The 25,599-nt window shown below is 44.1% G+C and overlaps 1 protein-coding gene across 8 annotated transcripts in view; it reads left to right on the forward strand.

The window, feature by feature from the left end:
• PBRM1 (polybromo 1) overlaps window positions 1-25,599 on the forward strand; it is a 242,852-nt gene that overhangs the window by 82,076 nt on the left and 135,177 nt on the right. For all 8 annotated transcript variants that reach the window (XM_030207669.1, XM_030207663.1, XM_030207664.1 and 5 more), the window contains exons 13-14: window positions 209-350; window positions 16,023-16,120. In XM_030207669.1, the coding sequence (XP_030063529.1) occupies window positions 209-350; window positions 16,023-16,120 (240 nt within the window). The remainder of the gene's footprint in view (window positions 1-208; window positions 351-16,022; window positions 16,121-25,599) is intronic.

Consider the following 25,599-nt stretch of genomic DNA (forward strand, 5'->3'; position numbering starts at 1 on the left):
TGGTACAGGTAAGTAACTGCATTTCTTATGTAAGTTTAAGCAGACAGTTCATTGGAATCTCCTGTGTTTTGCACCTGCAATAATACTTATGCCATAAATGCATATTCTGTAAACTGTAATAGTTTTGAAATAATATAATATTAAGGAGCATGTACTGAGCTCTCAATACTGGAATAAAAATTTATAATCCCATGTATCTATATTGTAGAACCAAGCTGAAGAACCAAGAATATGAGAGTTTAGACCATTTGGAGGCGGATATGAATTTAATGTTTGAAAATGCCAAACGTTACAATGTTCCAAATTCAGCCATTTACAAGAGAGTCTTCAAGTTGCAACAACTCATGCAGGTGAAGTATTTGTATGGAAAACTATGGGATATGGTCAAGACTCCATGTGGCCACAACAATTCTTGCAAATTGAGCTCATGCCACAGAATTGCAGGAGACCAGGGGCAGATCTTAAGGGACAAAACTGGCTGAGTACTCAGGGACACATGTCCTTCATATGCTCACTGATGACCTGCAGGAAGAGTAGCACCTTGAACTATGTTCCTCCTGCCACTGCATCTCTGAGATTACTTTTCTCCCCAACCCCCACCCACCCCCCAAAAAAAATCAAGAACCAAAGAGTAAGACTATTTTTATAAAGGAAAAAATTTAAATCATTTAGGGACTTATCGTTTAAGCTTTTATTATGTGATGACAACAGGGCACTGTGTTAACTGTTAGGTGTTTAATGTGGCAGTTAGTTCACGCTAATGTGGAAATTCGTATTAGAGGTGTATATGGTGAGGACCGTGTGTTACACTTCCAAAGGTGCAGCTAGCTGTGTTCCACGTTATTGGCTGTGTCATTAGCACATGTAAGTAGTCATTTCTCTGCAGTAAACACATAACTGTCTGCCTTAAAGTGCCAGGAATTCTCCAACTTAGAGATTTATGCCTTAGTAAATAGGTCCCTAAGGGGGTCTTTTACTAAGCCACAGTAGCGTTTTTAGCTCGCAGTAGAAATAAGCTGGTGGTAAATGCTGAGATGTCCTTAGGAATTTATTAGATGCCTTAGCGTTTACCACCAGCTGATTTCTACCACAGCTTAGTAAAAGACCCCCTTAGTGTTCTGATTTTTTGAAACCTGACTCTTGCCTCTGAATATGCCCCAAAGTTCTTTTGGCAAATGGAAATCTGTAAGTGTGATTATCAATGAAAAAGTACATCCAAAGATCAGTTTGCACTCAGCCACAGTATATATTCATTCCATTTTGACCACAGTTGTTTGTTAGATTCTTGGCGTACCTTCTGTGGTACAATCAAAGCCATTTACTTATTAGATAAAGGTATGTTTTTGTCCCCAGTGGGCTCACAATCTGTTTTGTACCTGGGGCAATGGGCTTGCTGAGGGTCACAAGGAGCCACAGTAGGAATTGAAGCCAATTACCCTGGTTCTGAGCCCACTGTGCTAAACATTAGGCTACTCCTCCACTCCATTTTCTTCAAGGTACCTTAAAAGAAAATGCAGCATTACATAAGTACATAAGTAATGCCACACTGGGAAAAGACCAAAGGTCCATTGAGCCCAGCATCCTGTCCATGACAGCAGCCAATCCAGACCAAGTGCACCTGGCAAGCTTCCCAAATGTACAAACATTCTATACATGTTATTCCTGGAATTGTGGATTTTTCCCAAGTCCATTTAGTAGCGGTTTATGGACTTTGTCCTTTAGGAAACCGTTTAACCCCTTTTTAAACTCTGCTAAGCTAACCGCCTTCACCACGTTCTCCAGCAATGAATTCCAAAGTTTAATTACGCGTTGGGTGAAGAAACATTTTCTCCGATTTGTTTTAAATTTACTATACTGTAGTTTCTCCGAGGACAAGCAGGCTGCTTGTTCTCACTGATGGGTTGACGTCCTCGGCAGCCCCCTCCATCGGAAAGTTTACTAGCAAAGGCCTTTGCTAGTCCTCGCGCGCCCATGCGCACCGCGCATGCGCGGCCGTCTTCCCGGCCGAAACCGGCTCGAGCCGGCCAGTCCGCGCTCGGTACGGTCGTGTTACGCCGTTCGTGCCCCAGAGAGTCGACCTCGCGCGTCCTTTTCGACGTGTTTTTTGCTGTTTTTTCCTTGAAAAAGTTCGGGAAGCGCTCCGGTAGTGTTCCGGAAGACCCTTTCGGGTTTTCTGCCCTTCCTGTATTTCTCAGTTTTTGCCCCGTAAGTTTTCTTTCGTTGTCGGGGTAGGCCTCTTTTGGCCTCGGTCGAGATTTTTCTCCCTCTAAATTTTGGTGCTTCAATTTTCGCCATTTTGGCTTTTGATTTCGCCGGTGTGATTTTTCCGCCCATGACATCGAAGCCTTCCAGCGGCTTCAAGAAGTGCACCCAGTGCGCCCGGGTAATCTCGCTCACTGATAGGCACTCTGCGTGTCTTCAGTGTCTAGGGGCCCAGCACCGCCCTCAGAACTGCAGTCTGTGTTCCCTGTTACAAAGGCGGACTCAGGTAGCGAGATTAGCCCAGTGGAACGTTTTGTTCTCGGGCTCTTCGTCGGCATCGGCACCGGAGGCATCGAGTGCATCGACGTCGTCAGCGTCCGGACCATCTTCCTTGGCTGCCGCTCCATCGACTGCATCGAGGCATCGGACCTCTGCATCGGCGCCGAGGCATCGGGCGACTGCATTGACGTCGGTGGTACCGAGACTTCGTCTGTGCTGATGTCGTCGGACGGAGGTGCATCGTCAGGAGTGCAGGTGAGGGCTGTCCATTCCCCTGCTGGTGGCGGTGAGCCTTCGGGTGGGTCTCCTCCTACCCTGAGGGCTCCTGCGGTACAGCCCCCCCGGGATCGACCCTCTTCGGTCTCGGCCCCGAGGAAGCGACGGATGGATTCTACGTCCTCGTCGGTGCCAGGGAGCTCCGGTGACATGCTTCGGAAGAAGTCGAAGAAGCATCGACACCGGTCTCCTCCCCATGTCGGCACCGAGAGCTCTGGGTCGCCGAGGGATTCGGCACCCAGCAGGCATCGGCACCGAGAGGACCGCTCACCCTCTGTTCAGGAGGTGTCGATGCGCTCCACTCTGGACAGCCCGGAACAGCCTCCTCGCCCGGAACAGGTTCTGACGTCGACGCCTGCATCGACCTCTCAGCCTTTCTCTGCAGCCGCTCTAAACGAGAGCCTCCGGGCCGTTCTCCCAGAGATTCTGGGAGAGCTGTTGCGCCCTACCCCTCCGGTACCGGCGGTGCTTGCGCCTCCGGTACCGTCGAGCGTGGCGCCGGCTGGCCCATCGCCCAGGTTGAGGTCCCCGACGTCGGTACCCGCGTGCGGTGCCGACAGCGGCCACCTCCCAGGAAGGCTCCCCGACTACGTCGGCGGAGGGAGCTTCGCCGATGCGGGCGAGGGAGTCTACCTCTCGACGCCCCCACCGTGGACGGGGTTCCACCGAGTCGAGTAGGGCGAGGTTGCAGACGCAGGTTCGTGAACTTGTGTCTGACACCGAGGGTGAGGCCTCGTGGGAGGAAGAGGAGGACCCCAGATATTTCTCTGACGAGGAGTCTGAGGGTCTTCCTTCTGATTCCACTCCCTCTCCTGAGAGACAGCTTTCTCCTCCCGAGAGTCTGTCTTTTGCTTCCTTTGTCCGGGAGATGTCTACGGCCATCCCCTTCCCGGTGGTTGTGGAGGACGAGCCCAGGGCTGAAATGTTTGAGCTCCTGGACTATCCTTCTCCACCTAAGGAAGCGTCCACTGTTCCCTTGCACCATGTCCTAAAAAAGACATTGCTTGCGAACTGGACCAAGCCACTAAGTAATCCCCACATTCCCAAGAAGATTGAGTCCCAGTACCGGATCCATGGGGACCCAGAGCTGATGCGCACTCAGTTGCCTCATGACTCTGGAGTTGTGGATCTGGCCCTAAAGAAGGCTAAGAGTTCTAGGGAGCATGCTTCGGCGCCCCCGGGCAAAGACCCTAGAACCTTAGACTCCTTTGGGAGGAAGGCCTACCATTCTTCTATGCTCGTGGCCAAGATCCAGTCTTACCAGCTCTACACGAGCATACACATGCGGAACAATGTGTGGCAGTTGGCGGGCTTGGTTGATGCTCTTCCCCCTGAGCAAGCCAAGCCTTTTCAGGAGGTGGTCAGGCAGCTGAAGGCGTGCAGAAAATTCCTGGCCAGAGGAGTTTGACACTTTTGATGTTGCGTCCAGGGCCGCTGCTCAAGGTGTGGTGATGCGCAGGCTCTCATGGCTGCGTGCCGCCGACCTGGAGAATAGACTCCAGCAGCGGATTGCGGACTCGCCTTGCCGTGCGGACAACATTTTTGGAGAAAAAGTCGAGCAGGTGGTAGAGTCTCTCCACCAGCGGGACACCGCATTCGACAAGTTCTCCCGCCGGCAGCCTTCAGCCTCTACCTCTACAGGTAGATGATTTTTCGGGGGAAGGAAGACTGGTCCCTATGCTTCTGGTAAGCGTAGGTACAATCCTCCTTCCCGACAGCCTGCGGCCCAGGCTAAGCCCCAGCGCGCTCGCTCTCGTCAGCAGCGTGCGCCTCAGCAAGGCCCCGCGGCTCCCCAGCAAAAGCAAGGGGCGAGCTTTTGACTGGCTCCAGCAGAGCATAGCCGACATCCAAGTGTCAGTGCCGGGCGACCTGCCGTTCGGGGGGAGGTTGAAAGCTTTTCACCAAAGGTGGCCTCTCATAACCTCCGATCAGTGGGTTCTCCAAATAGTCCGGCAGGGATACACCCTCAATTTGGCCTCAAAACCTCCAAATTGTCCACCGGGAGCTCAGTCTTACAGCTTCCAGCACAAGCAGGTTCTTGCAGAGGAACTCTCCGCCCTTCTCAGCGCCAATGCGGTCGAGCCCGTGCCATCCGGGCAAGAAGGGCTGGGATTCTATTCCAGGTACTTCCTTGTGGAAAAGAAAACAGGGGGGATGCGTCCCATCCTAGCCCTAAGGGCCCTGAACAAATATCTCGTAAAAGAAAAGTTCAGGATGCTTTCCCTGGGCACCCTTCTCCCCATGATTCAGCAAAACGATTGGCTATGCTCTCTGGACTTGAAGGATGCCTACACACACATCCCGATACTGCCAGCTCACAGACAGTATCTGCGATTTCAGTTGGGCACACGCCACTTCCAGTACTGTGTGCTACCCTTTGGGCTCGCCTCTGCGCCCAGGGTGTTCACAAAGTGCCTAGCTGTGGTAGCAGCGGCACTTCGCAGGCTGGGGGTGCACGTGTTCCCATATCTCGACGATTGGCTGGTGAAGAACACATCCGAGGCAGGAGCCCTGCAGTCCATGCAGATGACTATTCGCCTCCTGGAGCTACTGGGGTTTGTGATAAATTACCCAAAGTCCCATCTTCTCCCAGTGCAGAAACTCGAATTCATAGGAGCCCTGCTGGATTCTCGGACAGCTCGCGCCTATCTTCCAGAGGCGAGAGCCAACAACTTGTTGTCCCTCGTCTCGCGGGTGCGTGCGTCCCAGCAGATCACAGCTCGGCAGATGTTGAGATTGCTGGGCCACATGGCCTCCACAGTTCATGTGACTCCCATGGCCCGCCTCCACATGAGATCTGCTCAATGGACCCTAGCCTCCCAGTGGTATCAGGCCGCTGGGGGTCTAGAGGACGTGATCCACTTGTCCACGAGTTTTCTCAAATCCCTGTATTGGTGGACGATTTGCTCCAATTTGACTCTGGGACGTCCCTTCCAAATTCCTCAGCCACAAAAAGTGCTGACCACGGATGCGTCTCTCCTGGGATGGGGAGCTCATGTCGATGGGCTTCACACCCAAGGAAGTTGGTCCCTCCAAGAACGCGATCTACAGATCAATCTTCTGGAGTTGCGAGCGATCTGGAACGCTCTGAAGGCTTTCAGAGATTGGCTGTCCCACCAAATTATCCAAATTCAGACAGACAACCAGGTTGCCATGTACTATGTCAACAAGCAGGGGGGCACCGGATCTCGCCCCCTGTGTCAGGAAGCCGTCAGCATGTGGCTCTGGGCCCGCCGTCTCGGCATGGTGCTCCAAGCCACATATCTGGCAGGCGTAAACAACAGTCTGGCCGACAGACTGAGCCGGATTATGCAACCTCACGAGTGGTCGCTCAACTCCAGAGTGGTGCGCCAGATCTTCCAAGCGTGGGGCACCCCCTTGGTGGATCTCTTCGCATCTCGAGTGAACCACAAAGTCCCTCAGTTCTGTTCCAGGCTTCAGGCCCCCGGCAGACTGGCATCGGATGCCTTCCTCCTGGATTGGGGGGAGGGCCTGCTGTATGCTTATCCTCCCATCCCTCTGGTGGGGAGGACTTTGTTGAAACTCAAGCAAGACCGAGGCACCATGATTCTGATTGCTCCTTTTTGGCCGCGTCAGATCTGGTTCCCCCTTCTTCTGGAGTTATCCTCCGAAGAACCGTGGAGATTGGAGTGTTTTCCGACCCTCATCACACAGGACGAGGGGGCGCTTCTGCATCCCAACCTCCAGTCTCTGGCTCCCACGGCCTGGATGTTGAGGGCGTAGACTTTGCCTCTTTGGGTCTGTCAGAGGGTGTCTCCCGCATCTTGCTTGCTTCCAGGAAAGACTCCACTAAGAGAAGTTACTTCTTCCATTGGAGGAGGTTTGCCGTCTGGTGTGACAGCAAGGCCCTAGATCCTAGCTCTTGTCCTACACAGACCCTGCTTGAATACCTTCTGCACTTGTCTGAGTCTGGTCTCAAGACCAACTCTGTAAGGGTTCACCTTAGTGCAATCAGTGCATACCATTGCCGTGTGGAAGGTAAGCCGATCTCAGGACAGCCTTTAGTTGTTCGCTTCATGAGAGGTTTGCTTTTGTCAAAGCCCCCTGTCAAGCCTCCTACAGTGTCATGGGATCTCAATGTCGTTCTCACCCAGCTGATGAAACCTCCTTTGAGCCACTGAATTCCTGCCATCTGAAGTACTTGACCTGGAAGGTCATTTTCTTGGTGGCAGTTACTTCAGCTCGTAGAGTCAGTGAGCTTCAGGCCCTGGTAGCCCAGGCCCCGTACACCAAATTTCATCATAACAGAGTAGTCCTCCGCACTCACCCTAAGTTCCTGCCGAAGGTTGTGTCGGAGTTCCATCTGAACCAGTCAATTGTCTTGCCAACATTTTTTCCCCGTCCTCATTCCTGCCCTGCTGAACGTCAGCTGCACACATTGGACTGCAAGAGAGCATTGGCCTTCTACCTGGAGCGGACACAGCCCACCAGACAGTCCGCCCAATTGTTTGTTTCTTTTGACCCCAATAGGAGGGGAGTGGCTGTAGGGAAACGCACCATATCCAATTGGCTAGCAGATTGCATTTCCTTCACTTACGCCCAGGCAGGGCTGGCTCTTGAGGGTCATGTCACGGCTCATAATGTTAGAGCCATGGCTGCGTCGGTAGCCCACTTGAAGTCAGCCTCCATTGAAGAAATTTGCAAAGCTGCGACGTGGTCATCTGTCCACACATTCACATCTCATTACTGCCTGCAGCAGGATACCCGACGCGACAGTCGGTTCGGGCAGTCAGTTCTTCAGAACCTGTTTGGGCTTTAGGATCCAACTCCACCCCCCGAGGGCCCTGTTTGTTCTGTTCCAGGCTGCACTCGCAGTTAGTTGGTAAATTTTTTAGGTCAATCTCAGTTATGTCCTCGCCGTTGCGAGGCCCAATTGACCATGGTTGTTGTTTTGAGTGAGCCTGGGGGCTAGGGATACCCCATCAGTGAGAACAAGCAGCCTGCTTGTCCTCGGAGAAAACGAATGCTACATACCTGTAGAAGGTATTCTCCGAGGACAGCAGGCTGATTGTTCTCACAAACCCGCCCGCCTCCCCTTTGGAGTTGAGTCTTCCCTTGAAGTGTATTGTCTTGCTACATACTGGACTGGCCGGCTCGAGCCGGTTTCGGGCGGGAAGACGGCCGCGCATGCGCGGTGCGCATGGGCGCGCGAGGACTAGCAAAGGCCTTTGCTAGTAAACTTTCCGATGGAGGGGGCTGCCGAGGACGTCAACCCATCAGTGAGAACAATCAGCCTGCTGTCCTCGGAGAATACCTTCTACAGGTATGTAGCATTCGCTTTCATCGCATGCCCCCTAGTCCTAGTATTTTTGGAAAGCGTGAACAGACGCTTCACATCCACCTGTTCCACTCCACTCAATATTTTATATACCTCTATCATGTCTCCCCTCAGCCATCTCTTCTCCAAGCTGAAAAGCCCTAGCTTCCTTAGTCTTTCTTCATAGGGAAGTCGTCCCATCCCCGCTATCATTTTAGTTGCCCTTCGCTGCACCTTTTCCAATTCTACTATATCTTTCTTGAGATGCGGTGACCAGAATTGAACACAGTACTCAAGGTGCGGTCGCACCATGGAGCAATACAACAGCATTATAACATCCTCACACCTGTTTTCCATACCTTTCCTAATAATACCCAACATTTCCTAGCCGCAGCAGCACACTGAGCAGAAGTGTATTATTGACGACGACACCCAGATCCCTTTCTTGGTCCATAACTCCTAACGTGGAGCCTTGCATGACGTAGCTGTAATTCGGGTTCTTTTTCCCCACATGCATCACCTTGCACTTGCTCACATTAAACGTTATCTGCCATTTAGCCGCCCAGTCTCCCAGTCTCGTAAGGTCCTTCTGTAATTTTTCACAATCTTGTCACGAGTTAACGACTTTGAATAACTTTGTGTCATCAGCAAATTTAATTACCTCGCTAGTTACTCCCATCTCTAAATCATTTATAAATATGTTAAAAAGCAGCGGTCCTAGCACAGACCCCTGAGGAACCCCACTAACTACCCTTCTCCATTGTGAATACTGCCCATTTAACCCTACTCTCTGTTTCCTATCCTTCAACCAGTTTTTAATCCACAATAGGACATTTCCTCCTATCCCATGACCCTCCAATTTCCTCTGTAACCTTTCATGAGGTACCTTGTCAAACGCCTTTTGAAAATCCAGATACACAATATCAACCGGCTCCCCTTTGTCCACATGTTTGTTTACTCCTTCAAAGAATTGAAGTAAATTGGTCAGGCAAGATTTCCCCACACAAAAGCCGTGCTGACTTGGTCTCAGTAATCCATGTCCTTGGATGTGCTCTGTAATTTTGTTTTTGGTAATAGTCTCTACCATTTTTCCCAGCACCGACGTCAGACTCATCAGTCTATAATTTCCCGGATCTCCCCTGGAACCTTTTTTAAAAATCGGCGTTACATTGGCCACCCTCCAATCTTCCGGTACCACACTCGATTTTAAGGATAAATTACATATCACTAACAGTAGCTCTGCAAGCTCATTTTTCAGTTCTGTCAGTACTCTAGGATGAATACCATCTGATCCAGGAGATTTGCTACTCTTCAGTTTGCTGAACTGCCCCATTACATCCTCCAGGTTTACTGTGAAGTCAGTGAGTTTCTCCGACTCGTCCGCTTGAAATACCATTTCTGACACCGGTATCCCACCCAAATCTTCCTCGGTGAAGACCGAAGCAAAGAATTCACTCAATCTCTCCGCTATGTCTTTATCTTCCTTGATCGCCCCTTTTAGCCCTCGGTCATCTAGCAGCCCAACCGATTCTTTTGCCGACTTCCTGCTTTTAATATACCGAAAAAATTTTTGCTATGTTTTTTTGCCTCTAATGCTATCTTTTTTTTCGTAATCCCTCTTGGCCTTCTTTATCTGCGCCTTTCATTTGCTTTGACACTCCTTATGCTGCTGCTTGTTATTTTCAGACGGTTCCTTCTATTTTCTGAAGGCGTTTCTTTTAACCCTAATTGCTTCCTTCACCTCACTTTTCAACCACGCCGGCTGTCTTTTGGACTTCCGCCTTTCTTTTCTAATTTGCGGAATATGTTTAGCCTGGGCCTCCAGAATTGTATTTTTGAACAGCATCCATGCCTGTTGTACAGTTTTTACCCTTTCAGTTGCCCCCCTAAGTTCTGTGATAAATGTGGTAATACTATTTATTTGGATTAGGCACTTACATTTTCAGTAGTAATTCAAGGTGAATTATACTCAGGTATTTCAGTTATTTCCCTGTCCCTGCAGGGTTTAAAATCTATATTTGCAAGAGAGGTAAGTGATTTGCTGAAGGTCACAAGGAGCATCAGTAGAATGTGAACCCTGTCTTCCCTGGTTCTCAGCCCACTGCTCTGACTGCTAGTCTATTTCTGCCACTCCATTAATCAGTATATTAAATTTAGCTATAATGGGTTTACCCAGATTAATTTATGACAGTACATAAGTGTTGCCATACTGAGACAGACCAAAGGTCCATAGGTCAGAAATACCTGGTAAGATCCCCAAAAAGTACAAAACATTTTATGCTGCTTATCCCAGAAATAAACAGTGGATTTTTCCCAAGTCCATTTTAATAATGGTCTATGGACTTTTTCTTTAGGAGGCTGTCCAAACCTTTTTTAAACCCCGCTAAGCCAACCGCCTTTACCATATTCTCTGTCAATGAATTCCAGAGTTTAATTACACGTTGAGTGAAGAAATATTTTTCTCCAATTTGTTTTAAATTTGTAGCTTCATCGCATACCCCTTAGACCTAGTATTTTTGGAAAGAATAAATAGACAATTCACGTCTACCCTTTCCACTCCATTCATTATTTTATAGACCGTTCTCATATAGTAACATAGTAAATGACGACAGATACCTGTATGGTCCATCAAGTCTTCCCAACAAGATAAACTCATTTTACATGATATGTGATACTTTATATGTATACCAGAGTTTGATTTGTCTTTGCCTTTCTCAGGGCACAGACCGTAGAAGACTGCCCAGCATTGTTCTTGTACTAATTCTGAAGCTAACCTCTAAGCCCCTTAAAATTTACACTCCAGCCCATCCCTATCGATCAATTCATTCATGATCATGACATAGACTGTAGAAGTCTGCCCAACTCCTGTTTTGTTTCCTGATTACCGGCGTCACCACCCAATCTCCGCTAATATTCCGCAGAACCATTCCTTCTAAACAGGATTCCTATGTGTTTATCCCACGAATATCTCCCCTCAGCCGTCTTTTCTCCAAGCTGAAGAGCCCTAGCCTCTTCAGCCTTTCCTCATAGGGAAGTCGTCCCATCCCCTTTATCGTTTTCATCGCTCTTCTCTGCACCTTTTCTGTATCTTTTTTGAGATGTGGTGACCAGAATTGAACACAGTGTTCGAGGTGCGGTCACACCATGGAGCAATACAAAGGCATTATAACGTCCTCATTTTGTTTTCCATTCCTTTCCTAATAATACCTAACATTCTATTTGCTTTCTTAGCCGCCGCAGCACACTGAGTAGAAGGTTTCAACGTATTATCATTGACAACACCTAGATCCCTTCCTTTGTCGGTGACTCCTAACATGGAACTTGCATTGCGTAGCTATAATTCAGGTTCCTCTTTCCCACATGCATCACTTTACACTTGCTCACATTAAACTTCATCTGCCATTTAGACACCCAGTCTCGTAAGGTCCTCTTGTAATTTTTAACAATCCTCTTGCGATTTAACAACTTTGAATAACTTTGTGTCATCAGCAAATTTAATTACGTCACTAGCTACTCCCATCTCTAGGTCATTTATAAATATGTTAAAAAGCAGCGGTCCCAGCACAGACCCCTGGGGAGCCCCACTAACTACAGAATACTTGTTTTAGCAGTTATACTGCCCTATCTTAATTGTTCAAATTGACTTGCCTGTTCTGGAAACCAAATTTAGGCTCCTAGGTAGAAAGCTAAAATCCAGGTCCTCCAGGGTTGTATTTTCAGAAATGCTCCCCATTTCATGCGCAGGACCGAAGAGACAGGCAGAGCTCCGAAGTCTCAATGAGTGGTTGAGACGATGGTGCTGAGATGAGGGATTTAGATTTGTTAGGAACTGGGCAGCATTCTGGAGGAGGGAGAGCCTGTTCCAAAAGGATGGGCTCCACTTTAACCCAAATGGGAACCAGGCTGCTGGCGCTAACACTTAAAAGGGAAATAGATTGAGGGTGGAAGCCGACAGTGGTCCCACTTTTCCTAGAAAGCACCCACAGACCCAACACACAAACCACCAGGATTCTTAGTCAGTCCAGACAAGCAGAGGCAATAAACTAAAAATGTGTGTCATGAAAAAGAACTGTGAACAGAAAAGGTGCAATCAGTAAAACAATAACAAGTAACTGAAATATGGATCAATTATAACACTATCTAAACATTTGTATACTATCTAAATAGTACCTGGGGAGATCAGGACATATAGCTGCTCACAGATTATCAATTTTAACTGTTCGCAGGACCTCAGCAAAGAAATATTTCTTTCTCTTCTCCCTGGCAAAGATGGAGGCAAAAGCCAGTACATCCTAGATGAATTTGAGCTCCTGTGCCAATTGGAGCTCAGAACAACAAGTTTTAAAAGTAGCTGGCCACATCACTGCAGGCTACCTCTTATCTGTGTTAACTAAAGAAGGAACAGTCAGTTCTTTGTAACAGCTTTAAACATATACATGCACCACCTGCTGGCCAAACTAGAGAAATACACTTCAAGAAATAATACAATTTTACAGACTTAAAAATCCACTGTTTTGCCACAGGCTGTTATTGAGATGGACATGGGGGAAGCCACTGCTTGCCTTGGGAATTGTATTCGTGCCAGGTACTGGTGACCTGGATTGGCCATTGCTGGAAGCAGGATACTGGGCTTGATGGGCCATTGGTCTGACCCAATATAGCTGCTGTTATATTTATTTATTTATTTATTTATTTATTTGTAGCATTTATATCCCACATTTTCCCACCTATTTGCAGGCTCAATGTGGCTTTCATTCTTTTTCTGTTGCTCACTTTTTTGTTCTTATTATGCAGTCTATTATTCTAATTATTTTGATTGTATTTTTATACTTCCTGAAATTGTGTGCCACATACCTTCTTGTGAAGAAAGGTTTTGTTATTTGAGGCCTCATTTGGCTGTGTTGTATTTTCTTTCATGGTATTTCTTGTAGATTCACTCATGGCCTGTAACATACCACCACCACCACAGGGAGCTTTCCAAGCTTAGGGGGTCTTTTACAAAGCAGTGATAAGCCCAACGTGGGCTTACCGCAAGCTAAAATGGAACTACCGCCGGCCCAATGTGGCTGCCAGCGGTAACTCCAACTGGAGCACACACCATTTTTGGCGCTTAGGGAAATTTTTTTCCCCTAGCACAGTGCTAACCCGGCGGTAATCCAGCATCATCGCGTGCTGCCTGTTTACTGCGGGAGCTCTTACTGCCACCACATGGCCACACAGTAAGGGTTATTTTACCGTGTGGCCATTTTTGGGGGGCTCTTGCTGCGGTAAAAAGGGACCTGGCATGGGAAAAACAGCCCCCACCGCTACCGCAGGGCCCTTTTTCCTGCAGCTTAATAAAAGGACCCCTTAGAGTTATAGAATTCATTTAGGAGCATGATATATTTGATAAATATTTTAAGTATTTTACTTCAAAATTTAAACTTTATCATACCCCATTTCTTCTTTCCCCACCAATTTAAATCCATTAATGAAGAAAGTTTCTTCATTTTCTGCCTGTGCCTCTTCTTTCCTGTGAGTTTGTTGCCAAGGGATTTGTTTGTCCAGTTGCAGCTGACAGCCATAGCTTTTACTTAGCTTTAAGAGCACCGTTGTACTTTAATATCTATGATGCTTTGGCATCTTATGGGAGCTCCTGTGCCTTGGAAGAAGCTTATAACAGAGGTGGTTCTGTGCTTTTAAACTTACTGTTGTTTCAGGTGTTCTCTATACTTCAGGAACATCTGTTTTAGTGCTATGAATCACAGGGACACCCATATGCATTAATGTTTTGAGTGTTTACATGTATGCTTTCAATGTGTCTTGCTCAATATCACATGAACTCTGATTCCTGTTGCTGTATGTAAGTGTTCATTTATCTAGATAATGTGTGTTCAGAAATACCCTTGTTTTGCATAAACACTGTCTCCTGGTTAGCATGTATTTTCCTCAGATGTCTGTGTTCTTATATTCCATACTTTACTGCATGGCATCTCAGTACTTTGAGTTACTTTAAGCTATGGCAACATGTACAAAATGCTTTGCTTTTTTCCTTTTCCGTGATGCATCCTTGCAATCTTGAGCAAGTTGCTTAACTGTCCATTCCCTCAGATACAAACTTACCTCCCTGTTTTACTAAGACGCATGACAATCCTGACACAGCTCATTCAAAGTGAATGGCCCATGTTGACATTAGTGCACGTCAGCCACTAGCATGACTTAGTAAATGGGGGGGGGGGGGGGGATTATATTGTAAGCTCTTCAGAAGCAGAAAAATACCTGAATGTAACTCACCTTGAAGTAAAAGTGTGCGCTAAATAAATAAACAAAATCTCTGGATTGCGTTGATGCACAGTAGTGTGAAGTATTCGTGTGTAGTCTTTTTTTTTTTTTTATTATTATTTTTTTAAACCTGATCCATCTTTATAACTGTTGTACTCGAAGGATTAGATATTTTTCTGATTTTATCTCTAACAACAATGTATTGGTATGGATAACATCTAGTGAGCTAGAGTAGGCCATTTTTCCTTTGTTAACTCATTAATCAATTTCGAAGGTAAGACTTATGAGGCTGAGGTTGACAACTAGTCTGAGACAATTGTGAACATAAGAATAGCCATACTGGGTCAGACCAATGGTCCATCTAGCCCAGTATCCTGCTTCCAACAGTGACCAATCCAGGGCACAGGTACCTTGCAGAAACCCAATTAGTAGCAACATTCCATGCTACCAAACCCAGGGCAAGCAGTGGCTTCCCCCATGTCCATCTCAATAACAGACTATGGACTTTTCCTCTAGGAACTTGTCCAAACCTTTTTAAAACCCAGATACACTAGCTGCTGTTACCACGCCCTCCGGCAGTGAGTTCCAGAATTCAACTATTCTTTGAGTGAAAAAATATTTCCTCCTATTTGTTTTAAAAGTATTTCCATGTAATTTCATTGAGTGTCCCCTGGTCTTAGTACTTTTTGAAAGAGTGAAAAATCAGTTCACTTCTACCCATTCTATACCACTCAGGATTTTATAGACCTCAAACATATCCCCTCTCAGCTGTCTCTTTTCCAGGCAGAAGAGCCCTAACGTCTTTAGCCTTTCCTCATACAAGAGGAGTTCCATCTCCTTTTTCATTTTGGTCACTGTTCTTTGAACCTTTTCTAATTACATCTTATCTTACATCTTATATCTTTTATGAGCAAAGTTCTTCACTGTAACTGGTGTTAATCCAGGATAAAAGGGTCATATACCATAGGTATAAAAATTTAGAAAATAATGTATGAAATGTGAACATGCAAGTTTTGAATTTTCCTCAAATTCCTGTGATTACCTCATTGGGACTTCTGAGAAAATATTTACAAGAAGTATCAAAGATATCAGATGGATTTTCCCCTATTAATAAGGTCTGTTTTCTTCTGGGAGGAAGAGAGCCCAGAGTTTCAGGTCCTGAGGAGGTGGCCCTAGCCTCTTGGTGAACAATCTTTTACTAATTAGCCTCTTGGAGTGTTTGCTGTGGGTAAAAATACATATGCAGTTATACTGGATGCATACTTTTCACAAACAGATGGCAGACAGTTCTGAAATGCATTTTATATGTGTGTACTGTATATGCTGCATAAGCTACAAAAAATATCCAGAAAACTGCCACTGTGGTGGCCCTTGAAGAAACTGTTTTAATTCTGTTTCGTCTTCAGTTATTAAGGCACAATTTTAATTTATATATCAAGAAGACAATTCCCCCCACCCCTGTTGGGAAATGAAATCATTAAATCTCCTGAAAATGCAGCACAAATGTGTTTGTTTTTTTGTAGCGTGACAGAGTATAACCAGCATATAAATGCAGTAAATTATATGTAGGATGGTGACTAGAAGTCTTTGCAGTGTTTTAATTGTCTTGCATCATTTCTGGCTGTATCTTTCCAAATGAACCTGATCTCTGCAGCTGTTTAATATTCATGTATTCTGGGAGCATTTGGCAGTGTGTGCCTCACTCCAGGGATTTGTTTTCTTTCAGGCTAAGAAGAAAGAGCTAGCAAGGAGAGACGACATTGAGGATGGAGACAGCATGATCTCTTCTGCCACATCCGATACTGGCAGTGCAAAAAGGAAAAGGTATGTGTCAGTTTTTCTTTAACCACAAAACATCCTCCTGCCTCTTGTTCCATTTGTTTCCCACAGCTGTGTAAAAAGTGGGCTTTGAGAAAAGGGGAGAATTTGAAAGAGCATAAATGTCACTGTGGTGGACTCATCATATATTTTAATTTTCCTTGATAAATTTCATGCAGTGAAGATTAGTTTTCTTTTGTCAGCTGAAAATGTATTTATCATTTCACCTAGTTCGAGCAGCCTAGTATATATAATTTTAAATGTCATGCAAATTTATCATCTTATGGAGAAATATTTGATTCATGCAGCATACTTCTGAAACTATATGATGTGTAGAACAGGCCTTAAGGCTCTCAGTGCCATTCCCCCCACCTCCCCCTTAGGGCCCGATTTACAAAATCTGTTTTCCCATTAAACAGACCCTTAATATGCCATTGTACAGTGCTGACGGGACCTAGTGCTTTATCTCCATCCGCCCCCCCCCCCCCCCCCCACACACACACACTGCACCACCACACTGTTAATAGCATGTAGTGATCCCTGAAAGGCATGCCTGAGATAATTGACAGTTTATTTTGTTTTTATATTCCATTCATTAATTAACTAAATTCCTGAAAACTCTAAGGAATGCGCAAAAAAACATGAAACAAAAAATACAAAACTTACTTCCAAAATTGAGGTTCCTTTATCCTAGCTCATGTTCCATAATATATGCTCCATAAATATATATATATATATATATATATATATATATATATATATATATATATATATTTATTTATGGAGCATATATCTTCTTCTTGGTACTACTTCTAATGTACCTTGTTCACTGTGCAGTGGTCAACCAGGAACCTACGACTGCAGTTTCTCTTGTAAATAAGTAGGAATCCTTGACAGTAAAGACTTTAGAGACAGAATCTTGAATTCAGTCCTAGCACACACCGGAAGCCAGTGTACTGTACACCCAGCAGGCCAAATATGATCAACCCTTATACAGTCTTTGTTGTTGTATTCTGAGCAGCTGCAGTCTGTTTAGATGTTTTTGTTTAGGAGCTCCCTTTAATAGCGTTACAGTAATCCAGTCTCCCTGTGACAAAAGAACCACAGTCAACAAATGTTCTTGATCTGGGTTTGAATGCATGTTATGAGGTAGAAACACCTAATCCTTGAATCTGTGTAAGAGGAGCAAAATTCATTTATTATTTATGTACCTGTAAGGCCTCAGTTTTCTGAGGATATAGTAACAACCTATTCTAGCCCATCTAATCAAAAATATCTTCTGGACAGAACATTTTCAGTTCAAGGTGTCTGTTTTCTCCAAGAGCTAAATAAATTTGAAGATCATCTGCATAGGTTTGATACTGCAATTCCCTATTTCTGATTATCTGCCCCAATAGCTGCACATAAATGTTAAACTTCGAAGGGGATAGTACTATGCCATGAGGGACTCCATGTTCTGTAGGGCCTGATCCCTGCAAATCTTGCTGTATTGATGATCATTGAGTTCTTCCTGGAAAATAAAAATAAGATTCAAACTAGGATGCTGCTACAACCCATCAATCCCACAGACTAGAAGCCTGATGATCGTCGTGTCGAATGCTTCAGTTGTATCTAAAGATGTGAAGTATTGCAGGAAGACCTTAGCAAATTGGAAGACTGGGCATCCAAATGGCAGATGAAATTTGATGTGGACAAATGCAAGGTGATGCACATTGGAAAGAATAATCTGAATCATGGTTACCTGATGCTGGGGTTCACCTTGGGGGTCAGCACTCAAGAAAAAGATCTAGGTGTCTTTGTAGATAATACACTGAAATCTATTTCTCAGTGTGTGGCAGCGGCGGCCAAAAAAAGCAAACAGGATGCTAGGAATTATTAGGAAAGGGATGGTGAGTAAGACAGAAAATACTTTAATGCCTCTATATCACTCCATGGTGCAACCTTGAGTATTGTATTCAGTTCTGGTCACCGTATCTCAAAACAGATATAGCGGAATTAGAAAAGTTTCAAAGAAGAGCGACCAAAATGATAAAGGGGGGTGGAACTCCTCTCATATGAGGAAAGACTAAAGAGGTTAGGGCTCTTCAGCTTGGAAAAGAGACTGATGAGGGGGAGATATGATTGAGGTCTGCAAAATCCTGAGTGGTGTAGAATGAGTAGAAGTGAATTGATTTTTTACTTGTTCCAAAAGTACAAAGACTAGGGGACACTCAAGGAAGTTATATGGAAATACTGTTAAAACAAATGGGAGGAAATATTTTTTCATTCAACAAGTAGTTAATCTCTGGAACTCTTTGCCAGAGGATGTAGTAACAGGGGTTAGCGTATCTGGATTTAAAAAAGGTTTGGACAAGTTCTCGGAGGAAAAGTCCATAGTCTGCTATTGAGACAGACATGGGGAAACAACTGCTTGCCCTGGGATTTGTAGCATGAAGTGTTGCCACAGTTTTGGTTTCTGCCAGGTACTTGTGACCTGGCTTGGCCTCTGTTGGAAACAGGATACTGGGCTAGATGGGCCATTGGTCTGACCCAGTATGGCTACTCCTATGTTCTTATGTACCATAGAGATGAACAAAGTCTCCATATTATAGCCAGGTGTAAACCCCAGTTGTCCCACATTCAGCGAGTTCCTCGTCTTGACAAATTGTCCTAACTGAGAAGATACTGATTGTTTAATCATTTTAGTTAAAACCAAAAGGTTAGTGGTTAGTCTATAATTACTCACATCACTCTTCTCTAAGGTTAGTTTCTTCCTCCAGGTTTGCTAAAAAAAAATATTGTTCCTTCTAATTGATTAAATTAAGAAGTGAGGCACAATTTTTAATTAACCAGGCAGAACAGGGATCAGTGGGACTTTGACATACTTTAATGGGCTGAAGCATCAACTTTTCAGAATCCCAGCCACCTCTAATTATTCGACTTTCTTCTTATCTGTTCCCAGTTTTTTCTGCTGTGTTCTAAACACATGAATACCAGTCAACTCCTTTTCATCCCCTCCAATTTATGCTAGAAAAAAAATGTTCAAAATAGAAGATTTCAAATGTCTATATTCCAATCTTACTCCTTAAGGAGGTCTGCAAAGATTAAACTATTTGAAACAAGTCCTTAGGGTGATTCAGAGCTCCCCTAATTCATTCTCCATTAAAAAAAAAAAAAAAAAAATAAAAAAAAAATCTTTGTTTTGCATATTAGGTACGGGTACTTTCTGTACCCTACAGAGATCATAATCTAAGTAATTGGTCAGTGCAATGCCCAGAGACCACTGGAAGCCCTTGAGGACCTTTCTTGCTCCCCTATTGTCATCTTTTTTTTTTTTTTTTTCCTCCAGCAGCAGAAGGAAAGCCTTAAGTCAACACATAGCAATATGCTCTGAACTGATTTATTTTTTTCTTGCTTTACAACATCCTGTCTGCTCCCTTCCTGGGTTGGCTCAGCAAATCACTAATGATCAGTGACACAAGCACAGTGGATTCAGAACTTGTGTATCATGTGGGTTGTACATCAGGTTGCCATTGCCCTAAAATTGCATCTGTATCTAATAGCAAAGCTCTTCTGGTGAACTTGTGGCTGCTGCAGCTTAAGGGACATACCAAAATCACATGCATTAGGCATGTGATACATGTACTTGGGCCCCTTCTCCTGTTGAGACACACAAATGCCCTGTTCACACACATGCTCCTGGCTGCTCCCCCCCCCACCCCATGGTCTGGCATCTATCCCCCTTCCTTTCTCCCTCTCCTTCAACCTGGCATATTTTGTGCCCTCCCCACCTCCAGCAGCCTACCAACCTTACATTTGTGGCCAGTAGCATTGAAGACACTTTGCCTCCAGCTGGTGCAGGCCTCTTCCCTCTGCTGCATACCACCTCTTCTGACTCAATTACCTGTTTCTGGCAGGCAGGATGCAGTAGAGTGACGAGGCCTACACTGACTGGAGGCCACATGTCATTAATGCTGCTAGCCACAGAGGCAAGGATGGTAGGTGAGTAGGGCAAGAGAGAGGAAGTAATTCCGAACAGGGAGGTGCAGAGTGGAGAAAGAGAAATAGGGGAAGGAGATAGAGAGAGATGCTGGACCGACAGGATTGTGGGGGAGGACAGGAGTGAAGGGAGGAGAGGGAGAGATGCCAGGATTTGCAAAGAAAGGAAGGAGAGAGATACTGGACCTGTGGCGAAACAGGTGATCAGGCTGGAGGGAAGAGAGAGGGACACTTGCTGGACCACTGGGGTGGAGGGAAAGGAGAGGAAGAGATGCCAGGACATTTGGGAAGAAGGAAGATGGAGAGATACTGGACTCTTCCAGGAGGGGTGGAAGAGAGAGAGACATTCCTGGACCTCCTGAGAAGGGGGGCGGGAGAGAAGGACTGAGGCAAGGACAGAGGGGTTATGCTGCACAGGGCAGATAGAGATGCAGAGGGAACATGGAGAGAGAAGGAATATCAAATGGACAAGGAGATCCAGGCAAGAGAGTTAAGAGAAGACTAAGGAAAGCAGAGACTGGGACCAACACAATTAGAAAAATAAAGTAATTACAATTGACAGTTTTCTAAAGATTTGATAGCCTTGAGGACTAAAGTTAGGAATTTAGGGGCCCTTTTATTAAAACTTACTGTGTGATAAATTTTGTGCATCCTGTTTTATACTTATAGGCCACATTGTACTAAGAAAGGGTCTTTTACAAAGCCACGCTAACATTTTTAACTGGCGGTAAACACTGAGATGCCCATTATATTCTATGAGTGCCTCAGTATTTACCTCCAGCTGGCTTTGTAAAAGGCCCCTTAAGTGCATTCTAATGTCCGTTAGCATGCGCTAAGGCTTAGTAAAAGGGCCCTTTGGAGAATAGTTAGATCTGGAAACCTTTGTTTTATAACATTTCCTAATTCTTTAACATTCCATGAGGAATGTTTCAGAAATATTTATCTGAGGTTTGGCAATTCCTGAACATTACTATTATTTATTTATTTAATACATTTATACCTCACATTTCCCCACTAGTTGTAGGCTTAATGTGGCTTACACAGAACCGTAGGGTAGGCTACAGTTCAAAAAAGCACAACTAAACAAAGTAGTAATAGGATAATAGGCATATTTGTATCATATAAACAACAAAGAATAACAAGGGTAATACAGGGTAATAGGGTCCATGAATATTGCTGAATCCAGGAAGAAGTAAGATTAGGTTGAGTCTGGGAAGTAAGCCTTCTTGAACAGGATAGTCTTCAATAATTTTCTGAAATTTAAATAGGTCTGAGTTGATTTTAAGGATTTGGGTAAAGCATTCCATAGTTGTGTGCCTATGAAGGAGAAGTTGGAGGCATAGGTAGATTTGTATTTAAGGCCAATGCAATCTGGATGGTGTAAATTAAGGTAGGATCGGGAGGAACTGGTACAGTTTCTGGGTGGTAAATCCACAAGATCTAACATGTATTTGGGAACTTCTCCATAAATGATTCTGTGAATAAAGGTACAGACCTTAAAGGCAATACGTTCTTTGATGGGAAGCCAATGTAATCTTTCACGAAGGGGCTTTGCAGATTCAAATTTAGATTTACCAAAAATCAGTCTCGCCGCTGTGTTCTGGGCAGTCTGAAGTTTCTTGACTAGATGTTCTTTACAACCTGCATAGATTCCGTTACAATAGTCCAGATGGCTTAATACCATTGATTGTTTTAAATTACGAAAAACAATTTATGGCATTTATATCCCACATTATCCTGAAAAATGGGTTCGAGTTCAACATGGCTTACAGATTCTAATTTAAAATACAGAGTATTAAGTGCGTGTGCATCGGATTTGCACCTGAATCCTAGTCAGCAAGATCCGACACAGATAATAATGTGGAGAGACCTCTTTGTATTTGAACAGATAATACTGTGGCAGAAGTGGGAGCTGTAATAGCTATTTTGGAGACATCTGTTTCGTATTCCATAAAATCAGCTACTCTGTTGGTAACCTTTGCTTTGGCTGCATACTGAGAACAGCTACTGAGACTGTATTTTTACAGTCGTCAAACTGTTCTACAGTTTAAAAATGTAGGGATTTCCAGATGTTTCAATAGGTTATCAATAGAAATCAAACAAAATAAAACATGGAAAAGAAAATAAGATGATACCTTTTTTATTGGACATAACTTAATACATTTCTTGATTAGCTTTCGAAGGTTGCCCTTCTTCCTCAGATCGGAAATAAGCAAATGTGCTAGCTGATCGAAAGCTAATCAAGAAATGTATTAAGTTATGTCCAATAAAAAAGGTATCATCTTATTTTCTTTTCCATGTTTTATTTTGTTTGATTTCTATTGATAACCTTAAGAGTGGACTAACACGGCTACAACACTCCTCTACTTCAGATGTTTCAATAGAAACTCAAAAGAAGGCAGAAACAATTTCTGGTGATGCAATCAGGTGTATTGCAATTAGGTGCATACTTAAAATTTCCTTACAAGTGTGTAATCAAGTATTGATCTCAGAAATATGTATTTTTTTTTTTTATACCTTCTCAATTATTTGCATTTTTGTCAACTAAGACACCCTTTGGGTTCTTCGGTTAAGGGTCTTGATAATGTCTCCGAGGTCACCATTATATTAGTTGTCTGTACCTTTGTCATCTTGCATGAATCCTTTTACTGTCTGTTTGAATTAGTACTTTTTCCCCCTATTTCTCCTTATGAACTTCCTCCTTGTTGTGGACATGAGATGTTTTTTTTTTTTTTTTTTTGATGTGTGAAGATGTATATCTTTTTCTTTTCCTTTAATAAGTTATACATATTCCCCTTTTCTGTGCAAGTGCATTTATTTAAATATTAAAACTTTGCATAAATAAAAAATTAAAAAGAAAATGACTGGTCAACAAAGGTAGAAAAAGGAATTTACTTTCTAGTTAATTAGAATATGTCAGTTTTGGGAAAGTACATCTGACAGAGCTGGGTTTAGACATGGTTAGGGCCTGCAAGAAAAGCCTCACTCACTGGCCTCCAATCTGCTGCATAGCAGTGGTAAATCTCCACCTGTGGGATGGGTCACCCTTGGCGTTTCTGTAACTGAGAGAAGAATTTGCACAAATAGCGTTATTTCGCTGTGCATTTCTTAATCCTACTTTTAAGTGGATAGTTATGGTAGCATTTCGTTTCTCACATTTTTGATGCATTTTGGCTGGAGATAGTGTTTATTGTTGGGCGAGGATGTAATTGTTTCTGATGTATTAACTTGGAAAGCATTTTGTGTGTAACTAAATTCATTGTTTATAAAGTCTGTTTCCTGAGATATGTTTGCCAGTTTCTTATCAGTGAGGTTTTCCCTGTTGTGCCCCTCTTGGCATGGTAATCTGTTTTCAGAAAAATAATTAATAAGGACCCGTCCTGAAAGCCCCTGAGAGTCCAGAGTATATCGCTATCATAACTAGCACATTTCCAGTTTTAAAGAAAAGTGTGGTGGAGGGGATGAAACCAAACAGTAGAATACTGGTGATATTATGGGAAATGGGAAGTGGAATGGGAGGAGGTGGCCCAATACATTTCTGTACAGAAGCTTGTTTCAGTTTCTGAAGGCTATAAACATTGATACATTGAATCACCTTTTCAAAGTGCCTCTGCTCTCTACTCCAGTTCTACCACTCCCCATCCCTGCTAGACTGTCTATTATGTGATTCAGATATGTATTTCATTACCTTTGTTGTCAATTGTGCTGTGAAACCTAGTGCATGAACCATACAGCTGTCTTAATGGTGTATAATGATGCTTATTGACTGAATCATGCAGTTTGCTACTGGTTGCTCTGTGTACCTCCAGCTAGAGGAGGTGAAGTATGGCAACACCTCTGAAATCTATTAATAGTGACATTTAATGGTTTATATTGTCACAATTGGGGGCCCTTTTATTAAAGTACCTTAAGCATTTAATGTGGAACTTAGTGCAGCTGTGCACGAACAGCATATTGCTAACAGTTAACACGGTAGCTTGACAGGATGCCAATTATTTTTAATGCTTAGTATGCAGGGGGCTGGGATTCAGTGTAGACTGTGCCTTGTAGTTAATTCATGGTAGCTAAACAGTTTAACTGTTACAAGATAATGCAGATCACTTATCTCCTCAAAATGTGGCATTAAATGCATCAGCGTTATCTGTTGTGCATTTAATGCACAGTAAATATGTTTTCCCTGTATTAAATGTATAGGCAGATACTGGGCAAGCACACAACAGTTACCGCAGAGACTTTGCAGTTACCACACTAATGCTTTCAGTTACATTTGTGTAACTGCAAATTTTTATCACACTTTAGTGTAAGGGCACCATGGAGTCATGTTATTTGTTTTTCAAACCAGCAGAAGGTTTGAGTGCTGCCACATGCAAATAAGTTCTCCCCAGGTCAGTCACAAACAGAAATAGTGCACACATTCGCTCAGTTCCATCAGTTATTTCTTCACTTATTTTTTAAAATTTTCGTTAACATTTGTACCCCGCGCTTTCCCACTCATGGCAGGCTCAATGCGGCTTACATATACAGGTACTTATTTGTACCTGGGTCAATGGAGGGTTAAGTGCCTTGCCCAGAGTCACAAGGAGCTGCCTGTGCCTGAAGTGGGAATCGAACTCAGTTCCTCAGTTCCCCAGGACCAGAGTCCACCACCCTAACCACTAGGCCACTCCTCCACTCCTTGCTTCATGTATCACCATGGTCCAGGTCCCCACCAGTCTTCCTCTCTCATTCCCCCACATCCTGCTTTCACTTACTGTCTGTCTCTCATATTCTCCTGCACCCTGCCCTCACCCTCTCTTTTCTCCTCTAGAAGTCAAACTTAAGTTTTTACATGCCATGGCAATCTAGCACCCAGGAATTGAGCCCTTGTGTAGAATAATGTACAATCCAGAGATTCAGTATAATAAGGAAATGCTTTTTTGGATTTTTACCACCTCCTTTCTCATTTTCCACCACTAAATTATTGCTCATGAATTGTCAATTATATTTCAGTATTTCTGTATAATGAGAGCAATTTTCAAAGCCATTTACCTGGATAAATTGATCTGTCTGAAAGCGCTCACTGTTTCTATAGTGTTCTTGCTTTAACTGGAGTAAAAAGAGGCATTGCTGGGGGTGGGGTGTTAGAGGAGGAAGACAGTATGCACGTTTTCAGTTTTTAGATATGTATGCCCCGTTTGTACCTGCTATTTGTGCAGGCTGCTGAGCAACAAAGTACCTGAGCACTTTTTATTTATTTTTATTTGTCAAATTTCCACACTTAACAAACAAGTCGCTATTTGAAAAAGCAATATTACATTTGAATAAGAGAAAATTAAATTCCCCCCTTCCACTCCCCCCTCTTCCAAAAAAAACCCAAACCCAGTCACTCTGGGCCTCCACTGAAAAAGAAAGGCAATGCAAAGATTTAAATCCATGATATACGCTACTTAAAGAGACTCCCTTGACCCCCTTTTTGTTCAGAGTCTTCTAAACGTCCCGTACCTGAGCGCTTTTAATATGCATATTGT

The sequence above is a fragment of the Microcaecilia unicolor genome, chromosome 6 (assembly GCF_901765095.1).
Source record: "Microcaecilia unicolor chromosome 6, aMicUni1.1, whole genome shotgun sequence".
Taxonomy (NCBI): domain Eukaryota; kingdom Metazoa; phylum Chordata; class Amphibia; order Gymnophiona; family Siphonopidae; genus Microcaecilia; species Microcaecilia unicolor.